Source organism: Protopterus annectens, chromosome 7.part0 (genome assembly GCF_019279795.1).
Source record: "Protopterus annectens isolate FY-2018-M chromosome 7.part0, PAN1.0, whole genome shotgun sequence".
Classification (NCBI taxonomy): Eukaryota; Metazoa; Chordata; order Ceratodontiformes; family Protopteridae; genus Protopterus; species Protopterus annectens.
This window is the reverse complement of record NC_056739.1, coordinates 167046258-167072864: the sequence shown is the minus strand read 5'-3', so window position 1 is coordinate 167072864 and position 26607 is coordinate 167046258. Positions and strand designations below refer to the sequence as shown.

At 34.0% G+C, this 26607-nt stretch overlaps 1 protein-coding gene across 1 annotated transcript in view; it reads right to left on the bottom strand.

The window, feature by feature from the left end:
- LOC122806313 (golgin subfamily B member 1-like) overlaps positions 1–26607 on the bottom strand; it is a 512564-nt gene that overhangs the window by 356176 nt on the left and 129781 nt on the right. Inside the window, exon 4 of the mRNA XM_044076629.1 lies at positions 6783–6954. Within this exon, the coding sequence (XP_043932564.1) occupies positions 6783–6954 (172 nt within the window). The remainder of the gene's footprint in view (positions 1–6782; positions 6955–26607) is intronic.

Here is a 26607-nt window from a genome sequence, read left to right as displayed (position 1 = left end):
AGAACTTTAGCGAAGGTTTATTACAGTATCTGGCAGCTGTAAAACAATTTCAACAGTTCCACCCTTCCTGCAGAAACTAACAAGCTATTCTCTGGCACCGCACAGTAGCACAGACATTGCATCTCTGGCTACATTCAGACCTGTGAGATAAAATCTTTATGGCCTAAACCAAGTCATTTAATTTCAGGCTGTTTTTCTTAAAGTTAGCTGGGCTGAGCTTAACCCCTTCCCTTCCAGTATCCTCTTGTTAAAATATATACATTTCATCAGTTACAACAATACAGTCTGACATACATGTATATTTATTTTCTGCCCATCAGGATCCACTGTTGACACACACTTATCACAAGCAACTTTACAAATACATTTTTTAACACAAGCATCTGTACAAATCAGTTTGATATTCAAATGACATACAATTCTTTACTAAACTCCAGCTAGCTATGCTTGAATATGTTACACATACACTGCTCTACTCCCTCTAGTACAGCTGGCACTACTTCACATCATCACAGAGATCATAACCTGTTTTTGTCAAATGGAAGCCAGAATACATAGAAGCATCCAGTACAAAAGTGTCAAAAATACAAACCAAAACACAACCAAAGTAAGAAATGCTCTTGTCTCTCCTTAAGCATAGCAAACGTGAACTATTAAAAAATCTGTCTTTAGATGACTCAGTAACTTGCCTCAACAAAACCTTCCTCTTTATATTAAACTCTCTAGCACCTCAACACAGAAAAAGAATCAAGTGAAATCCTGCTCCATGGCATACACTAGATATAAAAAGACTACCACATAACAGAGATACAGCAGGGAGAAACTGGCACATAGAAAGAAACAATAAACAATCTGTAATAATATTGACATGTACAAATCCTAACTAAGAATACCATCCTGAAAGTAAAGCAAAACTACTGTACAGGAAAATCACTGTAAACTTTAAAAACAGTTTTGGTGAACAGTCAAACTTATCCAGCCTGGTCAAAATCACAACCCTGTCCTTTCATAGATGAAACAAACTATAACATACCATGCAGATTTAACTCATACTCGATAAATGTTAAAAAATCCATTAATAAATACAGTGCGCACAACACATTGGTGACATAGATATCGGCACTACTACCTTCTTACTTACCACAACTCTTGCCACTATGATGATGAAAAATATTTTTCTTATTTTTATTTATTTATTTATTTTATTTTATTTACAGTTTATTCACTGGGTTAAGCCCACAAGGCCAATGGCCTGTTCTTAGGGGAGACCTGAGGTAGTATTCATACTGACTAGAGGAAGTTTGGCCATGGCACCAGAGAACTTCCCCTACTTTTCCACTGAGTGCATTGGGATCTTTTACATCCATTTTTACTATCACCAGCTCAGGCAGATGTGGCCTTGATTTAATATCTGATGGTACATTTGGTAGGGCATCATCTCCCCTATGCTACACTATTGGGAAATTAATCCAACTATCTGGTGTGGGAATTGAACCCACAGCCATTTGCACCAAAGATGAGTGTGCTACTTGGAGAGCTGCTGAGACTACTAAAAAACTTAAACCCACCTGTCTTGCAGCTGATAGCCTATCAAAATAGCTGTAGGAGCAATTACATACCCACTATCTATACTTACAACACTCCAGAAACAATCCTGTGTTATCCCCTTACATAAAGGTAGCAAATCACTTGAACTAGCAAACTACAGACCTATAGCCATCCTGTCCCCTCTATACAAAACATTTGACAGATGTGTTCACATACATTTGATCAACTACCTAACAGAAAAAATTACTTTCCACAATACAAGATTGATTTAGGACTAGTCATAACATAGAAACAGCTAAATAACTTTTATAAACAATATCCATGGCAGGTGAAATCAAGGAGAAATGGCAATTCACTATTTTTAGATCATCTGAATTATCTGATACAGTTTCCGATCTCAGGCTGCTTCTTAGACCTAGGAAACTAGGCCATTGATGTCTGTTAGCTCCTTTGCAAATAACATTGTGAGTGCCTCAAGTTTCAGTAATAAGACCCCTACTCTTTAATATATTTATAATAAAATACATAGTCTCTCACAAAAATAACTCGGCTTACTCATTGCTAATATGTTGCCTCTTTAAATAGCTTCAAGATGACCTGGAGCATTTCTTTACAAAAAACTAAAACTGGCTGAAACTACTCCTAAATCCAAATGAACGTAAACTAGTGGTATTTTCTCCTTCTACCCATCAATCAAACTCTATTGTCTTAACAACATTATTAATACTAGAATTAAATTGATTCAAAGTAGAAAACTATTGGAAATAATGATAGACCATAGTACGATTCAATCAGCACATCCAACGCGCAGTTCAAAAAATTAACTGTAAACTAGGAATTCTATATAAAGTGAATCCATTCCTAATAGAATATGTATGTAAGATTATGGCCCAGACTTATCTGCTCCATAGTCTCCTGTATGCTACTACTCTACAATCCTCTCAACTAGCTAAACTCTAGCAATCTTATAATAAAACTGCAAAGTTTGCAAGTAAAGAATTTCAGAAAATTACCCAAACATATCACGGTGTGGAACTTCACTCCCTTAAATGGCTGGAGCTAATCTTTTCTCATATTAAGCCTGCTCTCAATATTCTATATACCCCAGACAGATATCCTTCCACCAGCAAGTTATTAAACTGGTATACACCCCCTAGAAAACTGCACCCACTAAAACACCAAGTACTCGCTCAAAAATCTAAAAATCATGATAACAACTTTCTGTACTCTATGTTGGTAAATTGTAGAACTCAATCAATGCAAATATCAAAAACACTTCATCTTATCTATGATTTAACATCTCTTTGAAGATGTACCTCTCAAGCAAATGATCTTCCACTTGTAACAATCTCAATACCAAAATCCCTTCTTATTTTAAATCTTAAACTGTCTATAATTTAAAATCCCAAAGGAATCATGCATATTGCTATAACAGTACTGCCCTAGTACTAATCCCCTTCCTAATTCCCCACATCAGTGAGTAAAATAAAACAAATATCACTAAATTCTCAAACTTTCACTGCTGTTCTGTCCTGGTTACAAGTCTCAGGTGACTGATTGGATAAATATGCATATGCCTTAACTGCATTCTGTATTGTAATGTCACAGTGACAGCATGCATATAGGTTGTAAAATAATACTGAATGCTGTATTAATGTATAAGTTTAAAGTGATGTATCTACTATATTCTGTAAATGTATCTGAGCTTTACATGTTATAAATACTATATAGTATATGTAACATGGTGATCACTTAAGTCCTATTGATACCGAATGGCATTGTATATTCTTCATGTTAGCTCATTCAAATGTGTATAATGTGGAGTTTTTCTCCCCAGGTGTCTGCTGAAAAGGGTCCTTGCCCTGTCACACTTTCCCAGTAACAAAAGTTAAATAAATAAATAAATAAATAGATGAGTTATGATCTCCCTTCAGGATGTTTTTCCCCCACCAGAATTAGAGGTGGCATTGGTTATTTCCATCCTAAAAACAGGCTGGTTTAGATGTTGATAATCTGTGCCGATATAAACCTATCTCCCTTTTCAGTAATGTCTGGGAAAAAGGTACTGTATGTGCAGCTAAATTTTCCAAAACAACCCTTTCAAGTTTTTTGTAATGATATTCTCAAGGTTAGAGACCAACATTATTACTCAACTGTTGACCTGTTGAATCTCTTACCTGCCATTTATACAGTGGATTATGGGATCATTTTGGACTAAAACAAATTGATTATGGCATATCAGGAATGTTTCTGCATGGCTTTGCCTCCTACCTCTCCAGGTATACCCATGGAGTAGTAAAAGTCTTTCAACTTTTCTCGGTTAGGGTTCGCCACATCGGAACTCCGGTCTGCTCATGATTGGCAGTGGATTTTTATGGTGCCGAGTTGCCAGACCAACGCCCAACCTTCAAAGAAGGAACGCCCATTCATGCTCGAACCTACCTACATGTCTTTAGCATCACTTGACCATGGGGAGGACATGCAGACTCCACACAGAATGTGCTCCAGCCAAGAACTGAATGGGAGAACCTCTTGCTGTGAGGTGACAATGCTAACCACTGCACCACCGAGTAGTGTTGGGGGTTAATTCCTCTGCTTTCTATCTTGTCACCTGTGCATTACCACAGGACTCCATTTTGGGCTCATTATTGTTCCCTGTACATTTTATTCCCATCAGAGATGTTCATTAGAGAGAGAGTGATCTTAGCATTCTTTTGATGGCAACACCCACACGCACACGCCTGCCTTTCTTCATGAATGTATCTGTGTGACATCACTTGGAATATATTTATGACTGGATGGTGATTATTTGATTAAAGTTCAGTACCTCAAAGATGGCTATGCATGCCACCTAGAGGGACTTATCTGCAACAGTCGTGTCTTCTAACATCACCTGTTGCGCAGACAAACTGGAATTCATGCTAGAGGTGCATAATTTAATGTTATTTTTTGACAATGGGTTGACATTTGACAATGGGTTGACACTTAATGGCCAGGTGTCATCAGCTGTTAAAACGTTCTACCCCTGTTTTAGCAGGATTTCTATAATTAAACACCCTAATCTTCTTTCAGACCTTCAGGTAGTGGTACATGCCCTGGTATCCTTCTAATTAAACTTTTAGTTAATTTATACCTTAAGTTTTCTGACTACAAACATATCTGCTGCAGTTAATTCAAACCTCCATTGCCTGGTTGCTTACAGGGTAATTAAGATACAAGCATATTACAGATGCCCTGCATGAGTTATACTGTTTGCTTGTTTATCGGTAAGCTATGTATAAAGTTCTAGTCATAGCGTACTTAGCTGCATAACATGATCTACCAACAGTACCTACTGGGCTGGTACCAGCTCGTTCACTTATTGTGCTTGGCTACCGTGGAAGGCTGTTTTTTTTCAGAAGCAGATTGTGAATCGTCTAGCATATGTGGTTTTGCATTCCAAGGTGTATGTCTCTGAAATATGGTAAAATATATTACCTGGGTGGTTCAAGGAATCCCCCACTGTCAGCGGAGTTAAAGATTTCCTGAAGACTTATTTTTCTGACCTTACTTATAGTTGACCTAAGTTTGCTTCACCTTTGCTATACCATTGTAGGGGTTCAGGCTGTTACGTTGCAAGACATTTTACTGCAGATTTATTTGAATGGGGAGACATGACTGAAGTGAAATTCAGCTGCAAAGACATATGGCCATCATTAATTCATTGTGGACATGGAGAAGAAAGCAGTGCCATGCCCAAAGCTTCAATAGCCAAGTTCATGAAGGCAGAGGAAGTAAAGTGCATTGTACTTGGTGTACAGCATATTCTTAAGTAACTACAGCATTAGAAGTGTGCTGCAAGATGGAGAAAATCCTGCATGCTGCTGTAGTCACATTTTATGCTCCTGTATGTATTTTAAACAATGTTCGGTAGACACTACAAAAGAGGTAACAATCTACACATGCTCTTAATAAAGGTATTGCCCGTTGTGCCATGCATTTTCAGTGACATGCCCATTGGGCATCCTGCTGCTATCTGCCCTACTGTCTGTTGGTGCTTTATGGCCCATGGGCATTATTTACCCCCTGCGCACTTGATTATTAAAGCTATACACATGGTGCTGCATTCTTCTCTGCATCTGCAGTGAATTTGTGACAGCTATTTGTTTCTCCAGTTTAATTTTATTTCTGCTGTGTGTCTTCAGTCTCCAACAACATGCACCCAGAGGAAAATGTTTGGTGACAATCTACACCCTCATTTTGTCTTACTTTATATTTTGCATAATTACTAATATTTCTTTTTTTTTTTTAATCTCAAGGATTAGTGGGTGTTGTTTTTACCTTTTCAGTGTTTTATGCACTTGTATACATAGTATTTTAATTGATTTGTAATTGTTCTTAGCAAAAAGCAGGTAAATAAAACTGGTGTGTAAACTAGTAGTGTGTTAAAAGTTATCAGTGCAACTTTTTCAGCAAGATGTCACTAGTTTTATGAAGGTCTGGATGTCAGGCTGAGATGACTGCTATAAGGCAAACATCATCTACTTCCCCACTCTCCACCCCAGTAACCCTGTGCATTTGTATGTGCCTCACATGATGACCGAAGGACAATTTGTCATCATCTGAGGTGCTTAGACATCGAACGAGCCATTGGTGATCTTTGTCATTTGATTTGCTTTCCTGGTATTGTGCAATCACAGAATTAGATTATAATTCTTACAAAAAATATGTATCTACTGTTTCAGTGAATTATTACTTTGAATACTTTAGTTTGGCAAAAATAGAACATTGTCTAATGATTTGCTTGGATGCAGTAAACACATTACATCTAGTGTTGTAGCCATCTTACAGGGTCGGGGGATGAGGTAGACTCCCTATGCCAGGCATTCCTTATCTGATATGAAAACCTAGATTTCTGTATTTCTAGGGCTGAAGTCAGACATTAAATCTTCCTTAGTAAACCTTTATGAGCACCACATTATAAACAAACAAGTAATTTGAAATAAAAATGGGGTTTTGTTATTCACACAGGCATTCAGGTTAATATATACTGGTGCTATTTTTAACTGTAAATTCATTGTCAGAGTTTGATGCATTTCATTTAATTTATATATATTGCAAACACGTTATTATAAAATGTATCTGAATTGTTAAATATTTTTTTCCTGTAGCAAAAAAAAAAAAAACTTAAAAATGCTGACTGAATTGTTCAGTTTGTTAGATAGTTTCTTAACAAGTAACCCAGATGTACCTACTCTTCAAAGATGTTATCAGCACCAAGTCGATCCATGAGGGTCTTGAAATTCTGTTGTTCTTCATCATCTGCTTCTTCTAGAGCAATAAACCTTGGAGATGTGAATACATTCTCTCTGGCTCTCTTTGCTTTGCTGTAGCCAGGTTTTGGAGGCATAGCAGTGAGAAATTCTTCTGCATGAAAACAGAAACAAAAGTAGGCTGTTTGTATACCTGTTGTCTTAGTCTCCTGTAACATCTCTGATTACATTACCACCTAAGCAAATTATCTCTGTTATTTAGATGGCACCAAACTCACAGTACAAGATGTGCCCCTACGTATGTCAATATTATTCTATCAGCTTGGGAAGATAGCTATATTATTAATTCAAAATATGCACAATATTGGAAATTTTATAAGCGTTTTCTGGATGATATCTGCTTTTTATGGACTGGTCCAGAGGATGAATTCATAGAATTCTTTGAACATATTTCAGAATCTACAGAGTTTTTAAAGTTCACTTACAAAATTTATAGGAACTTTTTAAATTATTTGGATATCACCATAGGTAAAGAGGACGATGGCTTTTTTTCAAATATTTTTAGAAAGGAAACTTTCTCAAACTCATATTTGGCTTTTAATAGTGCTCACCCCTATTACCAGAAAAAAGGTATAGTAAAAGGGCAATTTGTGAGGGGAAGCCGCATGACATCAAGAGAGTGTGATTTTGATGATGAATGTGACAAGTTGAGCACTATGTTTGAGGATAGAGGCTACCCCAAAGAACTTATAGAAATGATAGAGAAAGAGGTTAAGGGAGCTAGACAGGATAAATTTAAACCTAATTTAGGTTTAAGAGGTGATTTGAATGAGATAACACATAAAAAGAGTAAAAATAATAAGGATGAAGGACTGAGCAACTTTGTAGTGGACTTTAATGGTAATGTGCCTAAAATAAAGAAAATTTTGGAGGAAGAATGGAATAGGTTTGGAGAAATTTCTGACCTAAGATGTATATTTGATGAACCATTAAAATGCACATATAGAAGAGGTAAAAGTTTAAAGACTATGTTAGAAGGTAAATATGAGATGAAAAAAGTTAGGGAAGGAAAATTAGGAACCTATAAATGTGGAAGGTGTTCCCAATGCCCTTATATTTGTACAAAGGAAACTATTTTTATATCTAGTAGGGACAGACTGATTCAGAGTAAACATTTTGCAAATTGTGACACCAGTGGAATTGTGTATTTAGGATTGTGTGGCCATTGCGATGCATTTTACGTGGGAAAGTCGGAAAGAAAGTTAAAAAATAGAATATATGAGCATTATTACGAAATTAAAACAAAATGTACAAATAATGCTCTATATAGGCATAAATTAAGCTGCCACGAAGCAAAGTTTAACTTTTTTGTATTGGACGCGGTGGATAAAGACGTAAGGGGTGGCCCATGGGAAACCTCAATTAAATATAAAGAATTATTATGGCAACTTTCCTTGGAAGCAAACAAATTTCCAGGTCTAAATGATGCGATCTCACTGGCACCTATTTTAAAGCTGAGATCAGCAAAACTATAGTCCCTGTTTATGCATTGTTAATGTTAATGTTATATTTAACTGGATGTTAAATATCATTGTTAATCTTGTTTTACATCATGAATTATATTTATGAAATAATTTGTAGTAATGAAATATATAGATTTGTTAAATGTTAGGATATATTTTATAACGTTATTAATTTTGGAACATAGGACAGTGCAAGTATAATTTCTGACAGTAGATGGTGTTAACAGATTAGAAGAAAGAAAAATGTTAACACTAAATATGAATTTTATTGATTAAATTATATGATATTTATTATTTATTCATGTTTTAGGTTATCATACTATATAATTTATGAATGGAAGTTTAGGAACAAAGTATGTGTTTTAAAACGTTTGTTTTTTAAATATTCAGAGAGCTTGTTTTAATTATTCTAATTAAGTGTATTAATTAGTCCTAAGAGTATATATTGATGGGTGTGTTCAAGTATGCATTTGTCTCCATCTGAAGAAGTCTATGGAAACTAAAACGCAGTGTGTGTCGAATTGCGTTAATGTACTTTGTATTGGTGGACTGAAGAGTCGTTCGTTTAATAAAGTATATGTGTTTAGTATTGGTGGACTGAAGAGTCATTTGTTTATGAAGTATATGGTACTGTTTTAAGGATTTGTGCCTCTTTTCAACTGTCTCAGATTTGGTTGTTTTAACATTAAATTCTCTCCTTGAGACAGACTTTAGTAGTCATTTTTGTTTAAGCAGGTATTATGAAGAAATATGGGTTTTGCAAGTTGTATAGATTTGTACACGAGGGACTTTATGCTGCAGTTACTAATTTTGAAAGAACTATCCCATGTCCTAGGAGATGCATCTGGAACACTACATACGTTGTATACCTTGCTATGTGTATTTCATGTCATTGTTTTTATGTGGGGAAGACAAACAGGAGGCTCACAGAAAGAATATGTGAGCACCTGAATGACACCAGGAAAGGGAAGATAACTAATGCACTTTTTAGACATACCACACATGCCTCAATTTCAGGAAATTTGTATTTTTCATCATAGATTGAGTAGTTGTGAAAAATTTCAAAGGTGACTTGGAATTACTTTTGGAATATAAAGAACCAACTTGGCAGCTGAGATTAAATGCCTCATTTGTCCCTGGTATCAATGACGTCCTATCTTTTGTTTGTGTGCTAAAGAAAAGGGCTCTTGTATGAACAAGTCAATATCCTTTGTATTTAATTTTAGGAATTATATTTTCAATTGTTCCAATATTGTTATTTATGTATTTATATTTAAACAGGTTTAATATATTCTTAACCTGTTACTGCTATTTATGTGAAGCCTGCCACTTTAAATTACTGGTTTACATCACTATTTTTCAATTGGAATTTAAGACGTGATTGGTGGTTTTAATGTATTTAAGGACTTTCATCTCGGTAGCAATTTACTCTGATGAACTCTTTTGTATCTGTTAAGACAAAAGCACTCAGTCGTTTTTAAAGTTTTATAAAGTTTAGTTTTAAAGTTTGTAGTTGTATTAAACATTTGGTAACCTGAGATATCTCAAGATGCAGAATCTTTTTAAAGGAAAGAAATAGTAATCATAACACTTACAACAAAATATTCGATTGTAGTAACATGTAACCTCTTTTTATCTAGTACAGACTGAAAATGGGTAATAGTTAATCAATAGGGTGCCAACGTGGGCTGTGTTACTGCAGCTATTGTGCAATAATATTACTCCATTTGTGAATCAAACCATGAGACAAAGCAGTGATGTTCAGCAGCAGATTATGTGCACCATGAGCTCTGGGTGGTTTTCAAACCATACTCCCCCTCCTCCACACACACATTCTTTTTGGACCACAAATATATGCTCATATTCTTTTATATTCACCTTCCTGATCAAGCTGTTGTTACTATAATCAGTGTCTGTGTCCATAAAATTACAGCCCACTTTATGTGTACTTCAAATATCCAACTGAAGTTAAAAATGGCCATGGAAAAGTATTCCAGTTGGTTTTACACAAATGTACATTAGTCATGCAAAACCATACTAATGACTTATTAAATTTATTATGACTACCAGAATCAGCCATTCTCATTCAAAGACAACCCACATAACCAGCACTTCTAGCCCTGTTTTTGAATGTGTACACCTCAGATGTCTGATTATGATAAAATGATGGAAACATCCCAAAAAGTGTTGGCCTAAAAAAAAAAAAACTAAACAATTTGTTATTGGAAGGTTCAATAGATGTTGATACTTTTAAATACCTCCATGTGGAAAAACCCAAGGTTCCCACCATTTTTGGGGTTCCCAAGGTTCATAAAGATGCAGAAAATCCCCCAATGAGACCTATAGTTACTTCAGAGGGCTCAGTAACCGCACCCTTGGCAAAATGGTTGGATGTAAAACTGAAGGCTTTATCATTAGGAGGACAGGGTATTGTGAAAGATTCTTGGGACTTGTTGCGAAATATAACACAAGATATTTATGATGAAAATATTATTTTTATAACTATTGACATAGTGGATTTGTTTTCATCTATACCACATGATCAAGGGATGATGTGGCTTGAAGAAGCCTTGATAAAATATGGTAATTTCACTAATAATGAATTTTATCTTATTTTAACATTGATAGATTTAGTGTTAAATAATAATTTTATTCATTATGAAGGAGAGTTTTTCAAACAAATTCAGGGTGTTGCGATGGGGGCAAGATGTGCCCCTACGTATGTCAATATTATTCTATCAGCTTGGGAAGATAGCTATATTATTAATTCAAAATATGCACAATATTGGAAATTTTATAAGCGTTTTCTGGATGATATCTGCTTTTTATGGACTAGTCTAGAGGATGAATTCATGGAATTCTTTGAACATATTTCAGAATCTACAGAGTTTTTAAAGTTCACTTACAATTGATAGGAACTTTTTAAATTATTTGGATATCACCATAGGTAAAGGGGCCGATGGCTTTTTTTCAAAAATTTTTAGAAAGGAAACTTTCTCAAACTCATATTTGGCTTTTAATAGTGCTCACCCCTATTACCAGAAAAAAGGTATAGTAAAAGGGCAATTTGTGAGGGGAAGCCGCATGACATCAAGAGAGTGTGATTTTGATGATGAATGTGACAAGTTGAGCACTATGTTTGAGGATAGAGGCTACCCCAAAGAACTTATAGAAATGATAGAGAAAGAGGTTAAGGGAGCTAGACAGGATAAATTTAAACCTAATTTAGGTTTAAGAGGTGATTTGAATGAGATAACACATAAAAAGAGTAAAAATAATAAGGATGAAGGACTGAGCAACTTTGTAGTGGACTTTAATGGTAATGTGCCTAAAATAAAGAAAATTTTGGAGGAAGAATGGAATAGGTTTGGAGAAATTTCTGACCTAAGATGTATATTTGATGAACCATTAAAATGCACATATAGAAGAGGTAAAAGTTTAAAGACTATGTTAGAAGGTAAATATGAGATGAAAAAAGTTAGGGAAGGAAAATTAGGAACCTATAAATGTGGAAGGTGTTCCCAATGCCCTTATATTTGTACAAAGGAAACTATTTTTATATCTAGTAGGGACAGACTGATTCAGAGTAAACATTTTGCAAATTGTGACACCAGTGGAATTGTGTATTTAGGATTGTGTGGCCATTGCGATGCATTTTACGTGGGAAAGTCGGAAAGAAAGTTAAAAAATAGAATATATAAGCATTATTACGAAATTAAAACAAAATGTACAAATAATGCTCTATATAGGCATAAATTAACTATAATCAGTGTCTGTGTCCATAAATTACAGCCCATTTTGTGTGTACTTCAAATATCCAACTGAAGTTAAAAATGGCCATGGAAAAGTATTCCAGTTTGCTTTACACAAATGTACATTAGTCATGCAAAACCATACTAATGACTTATTAAATTGATTATGACTACCAGAATCAGCCATTCTCATTCAAAGACAACCCCCATAACCAGCAATTCTAGCCCTGTTTTTGAATGTGTACACCTCAGATGTCTGATTATGATAAAATAAAATAAATATAGATGCAAGAAGGTATTTCAAGTTGCATGGAAGCTAGAGTATTCCAACTTGTTTACTAAGTACAGATTAGTCCTGCAAAGTCAAACTGTTTAAACTAAGCAAACAGTTTGGTTGGGAGGTTGGTGTAAGATTTAGGAGATTTGTATAATTGTTAAGGTGTTTACCTCGCAAACACAAGGTGCAGGGCTTGATTCTCCTAAAAGCAAAATTGGCTGGGCATAAAATGGCCCATAAGGGCAGCTAGCTTAGTATTTGCCTATGAAGCATTGTTGTCAATAAATAATCAAATCCCCATAATTAACATATAACCTATGGAATAATTTGTTTAGGGGTAGGAGGTTGGCATAATGGTTAAGGTGTTTACCTTACAGAAAAAAGTTGCAGGGTTTGATTCCCACATGGGGTAATTGGTTAGGCTTAAAATGATCCACAAGGGCAGTTAGCCTAGTAATAATTTATGACCCAATGAACAAGGTGTTGTTACTTTCAACCACAGACAGCCCCTCCCTCACCCATTAGTTATAATCACTTTGTTGTGTACACCTCATCTGATTGTGATAAAAAATCTTTCAACCTCTTAATACAAGAATCTCAGAAAAAAATCAAACATAATCAGAGGCAAAGTCCTAGAATCAGAGGCAGATGTTTCTTATACAGTTGCTAGAATAAGAGTTTTTGCAGTAGCATGCATTTTTAATACACAAAGCCTGAAACTCTGTCTGTCAGTATTTAGTGATTACAGTACTCAATGATTTGCCAAAAGGCACAAGTGTCATAAGGCACACATCAAAATATGTACAAAATGATGGACATTCTGCAAAAACTGGGATAGCTGAGGTCTATGTAATTTCAACTTTGTTTCACAAACAGTAGTCACAAGTATTCTCAGTGTATTCCACACAAATCCACATTGATCCTGCAAATCCAGATGACTAACACAGTAAAGGGTAAGTGACAGAAACAGACCCTATCCAACAATTATAGCCACTTTGTTGTGTACACCTCATCTAACTGTGATAAAGAATAACTCTAAATTTTTAACACAAGAATAAAGATGGGCAAAGGTCAAAAATAAAGGAGAGATTTTAAATATTACTCTTATATACTTAGACATTTGATAGAATTAAGGTTTTTCTGTTGGCATGCATTTCCTGATATCTTTGAAGCCTGAAAACCCTGTCTGTCATCATTTAGTGACTGCAGACCTCAGTTATTTACCAGAAAATCACAAATATATGTCACACAGACCAAAAAATATGGGACAGTAAGAGATATTTGTGAATTCGGGGAAAGTTTTAACTTTGATCCACATAAGCATTTGCAAGATAATAAATATTCTAAGTTATTTTATAGAAATTCACACTACTCCTGTAAAACCAGACATTAAAATGACCATATAGTAAGATGGTATGTTGCTTTCATCCACAGCCAGCCTTCCTGTTTAGTGGCTGCATTCCTCAATAGTTTACCAGGAAAAAATAACATAAACAATATGAGGCACAGAACAAAAGTATGATGCAAAGTGAAGGACAGTCTGTAAAATCCGGGACAGTTTCATCTTTGAGTCCCATGATCAGTTGTAAGAGAATAAATAATCCAACACATTTCATACAAATGCACACTAGTATTAAAATGCCAGACTTTAAAATAAGCAAGCACATGAGGATAAGTTGCTTTCATCCACAGTTAGCCCCCTTCACCCACTTAGTGACTGTACTCCTCAACAACTTGCCAGACAGCCAAAGATTTTCAGGCACAGACCAAAGATATGAAGCAAAGTTAGGGACTGTATTACACACAAACAATAGCCAGAAAGTAAATATTCCAACTTATTTCACGCAAATGCAGTTAGACTTTAAATGATACTTTCAATTACTTTGTTCCAGAATCCTGGACAAAGTACAAAATAACTTGTAATAAGAGGAGAAAAGCCCCAAATCAAGGGACAGATTTTGAATATTACTTTAAATTCACTTAAAATGTTAATAAATGGACAGGTTTTGCATCAACATGCATTTTCTTAACAATAAGTATGAAATGCTAATTTCTGGCATTATTGACTGACTGTAAAACCACAGAATATCAAAACTTTATGAGGAACAAGAAAAAAACATGGCACAAACTCATTGATGTTCTGCAAGATGAAGGCTATAGTAGAAATGTATGTCTGGGTCAAATTTTAAATACAACTCTCATTCACTTAAAAAGTTAATATAATAAAAGGATTTGCATCAACATCCATTTTCTGAGCAATAACTATGAAATTCTAATGTCTAGCTTATTGACTGACTTTAGTTGTTGGTGAATTGAAAGAAAATGAAAAATTTTGAGGGAAAGTGCAAAATTGTGAGGCAAATTTACAGACCTTGACATGTATGCATTTAATTGAGCAATCATGTTGCAGTTTATTTCATCCTCAGCCTATCTACATTCCTCTCCCAGTTATTTATGACAGCAATTGTTGATGATTTATCTGGTTACCTGCTGAGATTTAAAAAATACTTGCTTCACATTACTGCAACTCGCTATAGATACCTCCAACCCTCCTTTATACTGCATACTATTCACAGACTTTGGTACCTTCCTAATGCATCATACAGAAGGCAACTGAAATTTACATTAATGTGCATAGGATCACTGGGGACATTTTATGTAATTTTATGTTCATCATATAAGCTAAATAAAATGAGTTAGCAGAGCTAAACAATTTTTTTTTTTTAATGAAAGTGTTTTTTTTTTTTGGAGGGGGTGGCTATAGGGTTTCCATAAGTTAAGAGAAGCCTCAAGGTAGCTACTGAAACTGCCCATATTGTGATCTGCCATTAGGTAAATTATTTAAGCAATAAAATCCAGACGGGGTGGAAGTTGTCATTGTAGTTTCTCCCAACTGTTCATGTCTGATCCCAAGAGCAAAGCCAGACAGATCAAATGTGCTAGCCAGGGGAAGAAGATCAAAACCATAACTCCCACTTCTGCAATGTATTATTTTGATTATAATTTGTCTAGTTATTTTAGCCATTAAAAAAAGAAATGAAAAGTAAAACATACAAGTCAATTTACACTGTGTGTCTTGAGTAATGAGCATGTCAGTGCGAAATGAAACCTATAGTGGCAAGTTTATGCATACTTATTAGGTGCTGCAAGTAACATGGACATCTTCCATACTTCTGCAGAAGAAAAGAGTCATGAGTTAATTAAAATACATATACATACAGTGTGAACATAAATAGACCAATGGCTCTTCCAAAAGTGAGAAGCTGCTTGCTATAGGTACAAACAGCAATTGTGAGAGGTTTAATTCAGAGTTCCTTGGCAACAGGGTTCAATGATCTTACTCAGAAGTAGCTTGGTGATAGATAGCAGAACAAACAATGTTGAGTAATCACACACTATTTAGAAACTTGTTATTTCCAACTACTAACTTGAAAATAGAACTGAACAAGTGTGACATGCATGGAAACTGTGCTCTTTACTTCAGCAAAAAGAACATTAAACTGTTGACTAGTAGAGTCCTGCTTCTTCAGCTCAAATACAGACAATCTAATTGCAGCCACCTCGGAATAAATAAATAAATACAGCCCTACAAATCAACTGAAATAACATCTGTCAATTCACAGCTCACTCTTCAAAGGACCAAATGGCTCCCTCTGCAACTTCACCACACTCTTAATTTCAGGCTTAATTTACAAGAATACATCCCTGGAATCCTTTTCCTTCTTACTGCAAAAACTACACTGGAAATTCACAACTTATAACAACCAAATTCAAGTCTACATTTCACATGCCTTTTTCATTCTTGCCTCTAAAATGTAATCGTCAATACTAACACATGTAAAGGACATCTTGTCCTACCTTAAGTTCCACTCAGAACTAAAATTCTTTCTACATAAATAGGTCAAATGTAAGTTTTTCAATAAAAATGCAGTCACATAATTCCCTCTCCAGTAGCCACAGCTTCCATCTATCTTTACTTCTGCAAAGCTCATAACCTCTTAACCAATCTATACATATGTATATAGTGTGCATATATTCTGCCATAGTAGTGCCACAACATGAAGTAATGGGAAAGAGTAGTGGAAGCTAGGTTAAGAAGGGACGTGATGATTAGTGAACAGCAGTATGGTTTCATGCCAGGAAAGAGCACTACAGATGCAATGTTTGCTCTGAGAGTGTTGATGGAGAAGTACAGATAATGTCAGAAGGAGATGCATTGTGTTTTTGTAGACTTAGAGAAAGCATATGACAGGTGCCTAGAGAGGAGTTGTGGTATTGTATGAGGAAGTCAGGAGTGTCAGAGAAGTATGTAAGAGTGGTACAGGATATGTACGAGGGTAGTGTGACAGCGGTGAGGTCTGCTGTGGGAGTGATGGATGCGTTTAAGGTAGAGGTGGGGTTACATCAAGTATCAGCTCTGAGCCCTTTCTTATTTGCAATGGTGATGGACAGGTTGACAGACGAGATCAGATAGGAGTCCCCATGGACTATGATGTTTGCAGATGACATTGTGATCTGTAGTAGAGTAGGAAACAGGTGGAGGAGACCCTGGAGAGATGGAGATATGCTTTAGAGAGAAGAGGAATGAAGGTCAGCAGGACTAAGACAGACTATATGTGTGTGAATGAGAGGGAGGATAGAAGAATGGTGAGGATGCAAGGAGTAGAGGTGACGAAGATGGATGAGTTTAAATACTTGGGGTCAATAGTTCAGAGTAATGGTGAGTGTGGAAGAGAGGTGAAGAAGAGAATACAGACAGGATGGAGTGGGTGGAGAAGAGTGTCAGTTGTGATTTGTGACAGACGAGTACCTGTAAGAGTGAAAGGGTAGGTCTGCAAGGGGGTAGTGAGACCAGCTATGTTATATGGGTTGGAGAAAGTGGCATTGACAAAAAGGCAGGAGTTTGAGCTGGATGTGGCAGAGTTAAAGATGTTAAGATTTGCACTGGGTGTGATGAGGGTAGACAGGATTAGGAATAACTATATTAGAGGGTCAGCCTAGGTTGGAAGGTTTGGAGACAAAGCCAGAGAGGCAAGATTACGTTGGTTTGGACATGTGCTGAGGAGAGATGCTGAGTATATTGGGAAAAAGATGCTAAGGATGAAGCTACCAGGTAACAGGAAAAGAGGAAGGCCTAAGATAAGGTTTATGGATGTGGTGAGAGAGGACATGCAGATGGTTGGTGTGACAGACCAAGATGCAGAAGACAGGAAGAAATGGAAACAGGTGATCCGCTGTGATGACACCCTAATGGGAACAGCCGAAAGATGATGATATTCTGCCATAGTAGTGTGTTTAGTGAACACACACACACACACACACACATATATATATATATATATATATATATATATATATATATATATATATATATATATATATATATATATATACTCTGCAAGAAAATTACTTTTTTACCATAAAGACAAAAAAAAAAAGAAACATTTTTTCTCAACTTTTTTTATTTTTCAAATACATTTGAATGAATTCCATAGTATTTTTACATAACATCTTGAATAACTATGTACAAAATTTACATTAGCCTGACACTATAACTGATCTTAATGTATATAGTTACTTTAAAAGTATGTCCAATCCATTATCAGAGTGTCTGATCAATTACTGTATAGTGTCAATCAACTTTAAGACTTTTCCCCAAGGGTTGTTGATAAATGGCTTTGGATAAATTCTTAGTTCTTTAATTTCCAATAATGCTGTGGTCTTCAGTAGGCTGTAGAAGTCTTCCAAAGTTGGTATTGTGTTTGTATTCCATTTTCTTGGTATACACTTCCTTGAAATTGCAAGTATAGTCCATACTAGGTACATGTTTGACCTATTCAAATGAAGACCTTCATTCACATTTAATAATACAAGAGCTTTAGTTAAATAAAATTATTAATTAAATAAAGCTTGTAGAAAGTTATTAATACCATTCCAAAATGGCTTAATTTTAACACAATCAAAGAAAATGTGGTTCCAGTCTGCACTGTGTACTTGCTCACATCTCCAACATATTCCTTTTATGGTAGATCTAATTTTACTGATTCTGTCTGGGGTTAAGAATGCTCTGTGCAATCATTTCCAATTAACAACTTTCCAGTATTGTGTAAAGGTTGTAGATGTTATCGATAATAATATATTTGTTTTAATATCTTCAGTTAACTGTATTGAGTGTCCTTTTGTTATATATTTCCAATATGAGGTTCTGGGTGTTATTTTATAGTTTATCAATATTTTGTAAAATTTTGAAATAATGTTTCCCATGTCAAAGTCATCATATATGATTTCATATATATATTTTGTAAATTTGGTATTTCTTTAAATGAAGAATTGTTAATTATTCTACTTAAATCTTGTGAATATGACAGAATACTCTGTAAAGTTAGCCAGTCCTGTTATGGAATTTTGTATGTTGTTTTTATTACTTGCATATCTAAAACATTTAGTTCTTTGATACATTGGAGCCAACAAACAAATCCTTTCTGTTCCCAGGAATTAATAATTTCTCTATATATTTTATGTTGAAAGTTCTTTGTGACTATAAATGGTGTTAAAAGATCAAACCAGATTTTTAAATCTATATTTGCATTAATAATTTTGCTAAATGAGTGAATGTAATAATTAATCATACAAGTTTTAGTGGGTTTAATTATGTTATATTGCATACTAATACATAATATGTGCTATGGCAAATTGTTTTTGTCTGTTATTTGACATTTTTTTTGTAACTCAAATTCATTATTGATATTACAGTTAGTAATTCTTTCCAGTTTGCAGAGTAATTTGGACTTATCCAGTCTGAGATTATTTTAGATATTGATGCTTTTATATATGTTTCTATATCAGGGAAGTTTAATCCTCCCTGTTTACATGGTCTGATATGTATTAAAGCTATTCTGTTTCTTTTAGGAAACCATAAAAAAAATGTATTATTAAAATATCAGGCATGAATTTATTTCTTTAAGTATATTCCTTTTTGGTAACAGTTGTATTGCCAAGGCTATATATAGGATCTTGGCCAGTAAAACCATTTTATTAACTGCAGTCTATCTTCAAATGTTAATATTATTTTGTTCCATTTTCCACAGAGATTTTAATTGTATTGATAATATTATTGTAGTTTTTTGAGAATAATTCATTATTATCCTTGCATAACTCAATTCCTAGATATTTAAGGTAGATTCTTATTCCCTGTGATGTGATCCTCCTTAGTCTGCAGTTCTTTTTTTTTAAATAAAAAAATTGATTTTGATTTATTGAAATGGAGTCCTGAAGTCATGTGAAATTTGTCAATGAATATGTCTAATTCTTCTAATGTCTCTTTTGCATTAGCTAATGTTAGTAATATGTCATTGGCAAATAGCATTACTTTAGAATTGTATTGTTCATAAACATCTAGTTCTTTGATTTGTATATTGTTACAAATTGAATCTGCCAATATTTTAATAGCCAGAGCAAACAGAATCAGTGACATGGGACAACCTTGTTTAGTGCCTTTTGTTATATGTATAGATTCAGAGGTAAAAGGACCTAACTTGACATACACTAAATTATTTGCATATATAGTCTTTAGGAGATGAACAAAGGATGCAGAAAATTCACAAATAGCATTAGGATTTTCAATAAATAGTCCCAATTTAGGGAATCAAAGGCTTTCTCTATATCTAAGCCAGTTATGAGTGTTTCTTTATTTTCTTTATTAATATAATCTATAAGAGAAATTATCCTTTTAATATTGTCATGTGTGTGTCTATGATATATAAATCCAGTTTGATCATTATTTATTGTTTTGGATAGTTGTATTTTTATTCTGTTAGTTAATATTGTCATAAATATCTTATAGTCATTATTTAATAATGATATAGGTCTATATGAGGTACAGAGGTTTGGGGATTTGTTTTCCTTTAGGAATGGTGTGATTAAGGAATATCTCCAAGATGGTGGTATTAAAGCTTGTGACTGAATTTTTAATAGAGTTTCATGGAAGAGGGATAGTATATTTGAAGGAAAAAGTTTATATATTTCCATAATTATGCCATCTATACCTGGAGCTTTATTATGTTTACCCTCTTTTATTGTATCTGTAATTTATTTGTACGATATGGGTGCTTGCAGATCTAGTTTTAATTTTTCTGTTTTTTTATATTAGAACATTTGTCATCTAGATTTAATTGTTCAGTATATGTATATTTTCTTTTTGGAAATGTTCAATATAGTTTTTTCTGTAGGCATCAAGAATGTTACCTATATCTGAGACATTTTTCCATTTCTTTTCATAAAATATACTTTTAATTTTATTAGCTTTTGATTGTATTTTGATTCTTGTGGATAAATTATGTAGATATTTGGCAGAAGTGGCCAAGGTATTAATTTTTAGTTTTTCTAAAGCTAAACTAGTTTTATGTGTTAGAATTTTGTTGTGTTTATTTTTAATACATCTGCTTTCTTTTTCATCTCCAAATGAATTTGATTTGTTCAGCTTTTACTGAAAAAAAGTTTGGATTATAGATCTAATAATTCAGAATCCCATTCTCTGATTTTTTTTTATACCAGGTTAGGGTTTTACCATATATGTAAGCTTTTAATGAGTCCAATATCATTATTTCACTTATCTCTGTGGTGTAATTAATATCTAAGAAGAACTGTAATTCATATAATAACCAGGGTTTGAACTTTTTAATTTTAGTTATATATGCTAGAATTTTGGAGTTAAAGATTAATGGTTTGTATCCATTTTGAAGTTTTAGTATCAATGAATTGTGGTCTGAAAAGGGGCAGGGAGTGATTGAGAAATTAATGAGTTTAGAGTGTAAGTCATGGGCAGCAAATATTTAATCTATTCTAGTTTGGGTACCAAATCTGTGATTTTGATGGGAAAACAACAAAGATTTATCTTCTTTAAATTTGAAAGTATCTGCCAGATGAAATTATTCTACCCACTTTTTTAAAACTTTTGATACAGCAGATGTATGCAGCGGTCTTTTATTTGTAGTTTCAGCAATATCAAATATACAGTTAAAATGTCCTCATAATATTAAGTTGCCTTTATAATTATTGGAAATTAAATCCAAGTATTTATTAACAGTTCCTGTTCCAATGCCTGGGAACCAGTATAGCTTGGCTAGGGTCCATATTATGTTATTATATTTAACTATTACTAATACCATAAGGCCTTCTTTAGATTTATACTTATAATCACATTTGTTTTCCATAAAATTGTTACCCCATTTGTCTTTATCTTATAAGTGGATTATGCCAATATCATATATTCCTTAGGATTACATTTGTAATTGTCATTTGTTTTGAAATGAGTTTCTTTAAGGAAGACAATTTGTGTTTTGTTCAGTTTTAAATATTTCAGTAGATTTGGTCTCTTGCTAGGATTTCAGTAATATCAAAAATTGCCTGCTGGTCAACTCTCCACGGGAGATGCAAATACCAAAACACAAATTCACAGTCCTTTAGTGAATAAATTCAATAACACTCGTTGCAAGGTCCATGAATAAATATAACACTGTAGGAGTCTTTCAATGAATTGACTATTCAGTCCAAAGAAAATACGATGTATACGTGAACCAGAACACAATTTATTTCGGGTGAGCGCTTTCGCTTACAGCTTTTTCAAACCACAAAAACAGCCTATCAGAAACACACTTTTATACACGTATTCAGCAAATTAACTAAAACTAATTAATCAATTAATATTAAAAGGTATATACATATATAAGAAGTCTCTATAAACTTGTAACATATTAAATACAAATATATGATTTTATATATAAAATTTAAAATCATATTTAGACATCTAAATAGTAATACTAATACCTATATATAAATATAAATGCATGTACTAAAACGTATAAATGTGCTTATATGCATAAATATATGTTTATATGATATGTGTGTATTCATTAGTACTGATTGTCATACACCTAATATAAATATATGTATATATAAATCATGGTAGACTTATTTATCAGATGAACTAAAAAGGCTAAAAACACTAGAATAAAATATATTGGTTAGGTGTTGCAAGCCTTGCAATATATATCTATTTCGTGATAAACATATATAGGTATGAGTTATGTCAAATGTCTATCAAAAAGAATATGGTTAAAATGACTAAAAACAGAACAGTTATGTGTGATGACTAAGCTGGAATGCACAAGTTCTATGATGTACATCTGAATTGGTATGAAAAGGGAAATGAAAGCTAAAGTCTATGTCTCTTCTTTTTAAGGGCAGGCTTCAGTGGCACTCTGTCATTGAGACCTGGATAGATATGGGCCCTAGTTCTAATAATCCATTCAGCTTCTATGGATTCAGTTAAATTTCTAATGTCACCTCCTCTTATGCTAACCTCTGTAATTTGTAAGGCAGAAAAAATGAAGTTATGATTGTCACCCTTATCCATAATATGTTTGGATAATGCATTAACTTCTGATCGAATACGAATTTGGTACAGATGTTCCCTAATTCTTTCTTTGAGCATTCTATCTGTCTTTCCTATGTAGAAGGATGGACATATTGTGCATCTAGCCAAGTATATTACATGTCTGGTATCGCAGCGGGCATTCACCTTAACATTAATAAAGTCACCTGTGATTGGATGTATAAAGGCATGAGTGTTAGAAATGTAACTACAATAGCTACATTTATTGCAAGGTTTGGTTCCTTCATAAATTCCATGATTATTTCTAGTTCTGGAATCAGAGCAACAAAGTATTTTATAAAGATTGCTCTTGTTTCTATATGCAAATCTAGGTTCATCCTCTAAATATTTGGAGATTTCTGGGTCTATATTTAATATGTCCCAATATTTGTAAATAGCTCTCTTTATATGTCTTATGTCTTGTGTGTAATGGAGAGTGTATCTGACATTTTTATCTTCCTGATGTATCATATTATCATCTATTGGTCTGTATTCAAGCCTACCATGTTCTGAACATATGGGGCAGGCTCGATGTTGTCGTAGTTGTCTCACTTCCATAACGGCATTAGTGATCTCTGTTGATTTATAATGCCTCTGACAGAATCTATTTTGCAAATCTAAAATCTCTTCATCAAACTGGGTGGTGCATGAGTTCAATCTGGAAACCCTCATGCATTGGCCTTTTAAGACATTCCTAAAAACATGGGGGGGTGCATACTATCTCTATTAAGTAAAGTGTTTTTATGACAGGACTTACGATGTATTCCTGTATTAATATTTCCATTCGGTAGACGCTTAATACTGACATCTAAAAACGAAATAGTGTCTTCAGAGTATGTAATGGTAAATTTCAAAAAACTAGTTAACTCGTTTACCTCCTCATAAAAATATATCAAATCCTGTACATTGCCCTTCCATAAGAAAAAAAGGTCGTCTACAAACCGTTTATAGAAGACGACATGTCTCTGATAGGTTTCAAGTTTACACATTCTGTCTTCCTCCCAATGTGCCATAACTAGGTTGGCGTAGCTATTGGCACATGATGTGCCCATAGCTACGCCATCCCTTTGTAAGTAAAACTTCCCATCAAAAATGAAAACATTGCTTTCCAATATCAATTCCAATAAATTACATATAAATTCAACTCTGCTTGTGGGCATATTGGAATGTCTGTTTAAATATACATGAATAAATTCCAATCCCTTGTCATTAGGAATGTTGGTGAATAAGGATTTGACATCCATTGTGACAAGAAGCAGTTCTGTTGATCCACCATAAATGGCTACAGCTTCATAAAAATCTAACAAGAATTCTTTGGAATCTTTTAAAATGGCATTATTATTGGAAACATAGGGCTGCAGTGTCTTCTCCAAATAAAACAAAATGTTTTCAGTCACCCACCCCCTTCCAGAGACTATAGGTCTCATGGGGGGGTTATAAAGGTCTTTATGAATTTTCGGCAGGCCTTTAATGATGGGTGTGATAGGTTCATCGAGAAGCAGATAGTCATATAATTGATAATCAATGATGCCCATTTTATACATCTCTTCCAATCCATTATATACATTACTAATAATTCGAAGTACATCATTTTCCTGCAATATTGTATAATGATCAGAGTCATTTAACATCTCTAACATTTTAAGCTTATAATCAATCGTATCAAATATCACTGTCGGACCACCCTTATCTGCAAGTCTGATTGTGATATTGTTGTCATGTATCAATCCATTCAAAGCCCTAGATTGTTTCAACGTAAGATTGCCTCTCATTGGTTTAGCATGTTGGCTTTGTAAGGAATAAAATTCCTTTTCAACTGCTTTATAAAAAACCTCAATGGAGGGATGTAAATTAGGGACCATTAAACTAGGTTTCCTAATATTTGTAGTTCGTAGAGTAGTATTTTTATCAGAAAACATAACCTTCAGTTGCAAGTTCCTAGTAAACAGCTTCAGGTCTAAGATAGATTCAGTAATACTACTAGGCTTGGTGGGCACAAACGATAGGCCTTTGTTCAGTACCTCTAAATCATTCACATCCAATGGTCTGTGGGAGAGGTTATGTACTAAGTTAACTTCTCCCACATTCTTTTTATGGTGGGTTCTCTCAAGTCGTTGGCTGGGGCCTTTCTCTTCTGTCTGCCCCTGCTCATCGACCGATCCCTGCCTTTCTTGTATTGGTCTGCAATAGGGAAAGGGCAGGGTAGTTCCTGAACACAGTTTTGTGTCTGTGACGATCGTATTTTACTGCGTACCACCTGTGTGGAAGGTATGGGTTGTGAGACTTCATCCTGTCTATTAGGCTTCTCTAAACAAACAATGTTGGGTTCTAAAGTATGGTTAGTAGAATTAGAGACAGCTTTAGTTTCACTATCCCTGACTTGTACATGATTATCGTCAATGCTGTTATTAACAACACTTCCTATATCAGTTGTAATATGAACAGGCACTTGTCCACTACTATGTATTGCAGTGTTACGAGCATTAAAATTATTGGAATTATATCTAGGCCAAGTAAATACTTGGCCATTAGAAAAATCGTATCTATCCCTTGATAATTCATGTCTTTTTTGTTCTAATAACCTCTTTTCATACAACATCACATTATCCATAACCTTTTCTAGTTTGAAATCAACCACTTTATCGTTAAAATTATTATATAAGTAACTTTGACTCTGTTTGAGTCACATAAAGTCTTTTCTTCAGGTAAAAAGAAGACGTTCAAAAGCTTCATATATTTTAAGTTCACCTCTATATTGAGCTGTTGCCAACGTCGCAAAAGTTCGGGATACGTATTGCCCGTAGTCGGCATTTTCAATACTCTTAAGTCCCTAGGTATTATCCTTTTTTCGATGCATATGTCAAAATGATAGCGTTGCGTCTGCAAACGCTTCAATTTTAATAAATCAAGCTCAAGTCCACTTAGTTATTTTGTTATTCTCTTGCTAGGATTGTTTAAGCCATTGGTATTTATAGATAATAAAGTTAAATCCATCTAAGGTTATTTAGACTATGTATTTTTTTTTGTTTTATTGTGACTATTAAACATTTTCCTCTGATAACTATAAAGTATATGTTTGAGCTTTTAAAGGAAATTATCAGTTTTATACTTTGAGTGTTTACCAATAAAGTAATGTTTTGGCCAGGCATACTAAAAATGTTTTTGTGAAATAAATTTAAATTAATAAATGTTAACAAAACTAAGACCCACACTAGCCATGGAATGAAAATCATTCCTAATCAGATGGATAAACCTAAGTCCATCAGATTATCACTCATACCTTGACAATCCAGAACATCTGAGCTCCATAAATTGAATTATCATACTGAAAATATCTGTAATAGAAATAAGCACTATTTATATTATTTTGAACAAATATAGTACTATTGTAGATTAGACAGAATTTTAATACAATATAAATGTATATTTATTATATAAACAATTAATATTTACATGAAAGATAGATGACAAGCAATTCAATCATAGTAAAGCAGGATGCATCATATATAAAACCTCAGTAAAAGATTATAGTACACAGTTATTTAGCATATTCACCCTTACTGATGAAGTCTTTCAAAACTTATTACTTAAGATAAATAGATGGTAATAATATTTATACCTAATGTTTATAATACAATGTATTTTACTGGATATATCAGAAGTTATATTTCATTGTTTGCATGCATTGAAGTAATCACTTACTTAAAGCATCAAGTTTGTTTTATGTGAACATTGATGAAAGTTAGTGCATTGTAATTATCAGTGCATCCCTCTTCCCCCCTATTTCCTACACATAAGGATTTTCATATCTGTCATGTCTTAT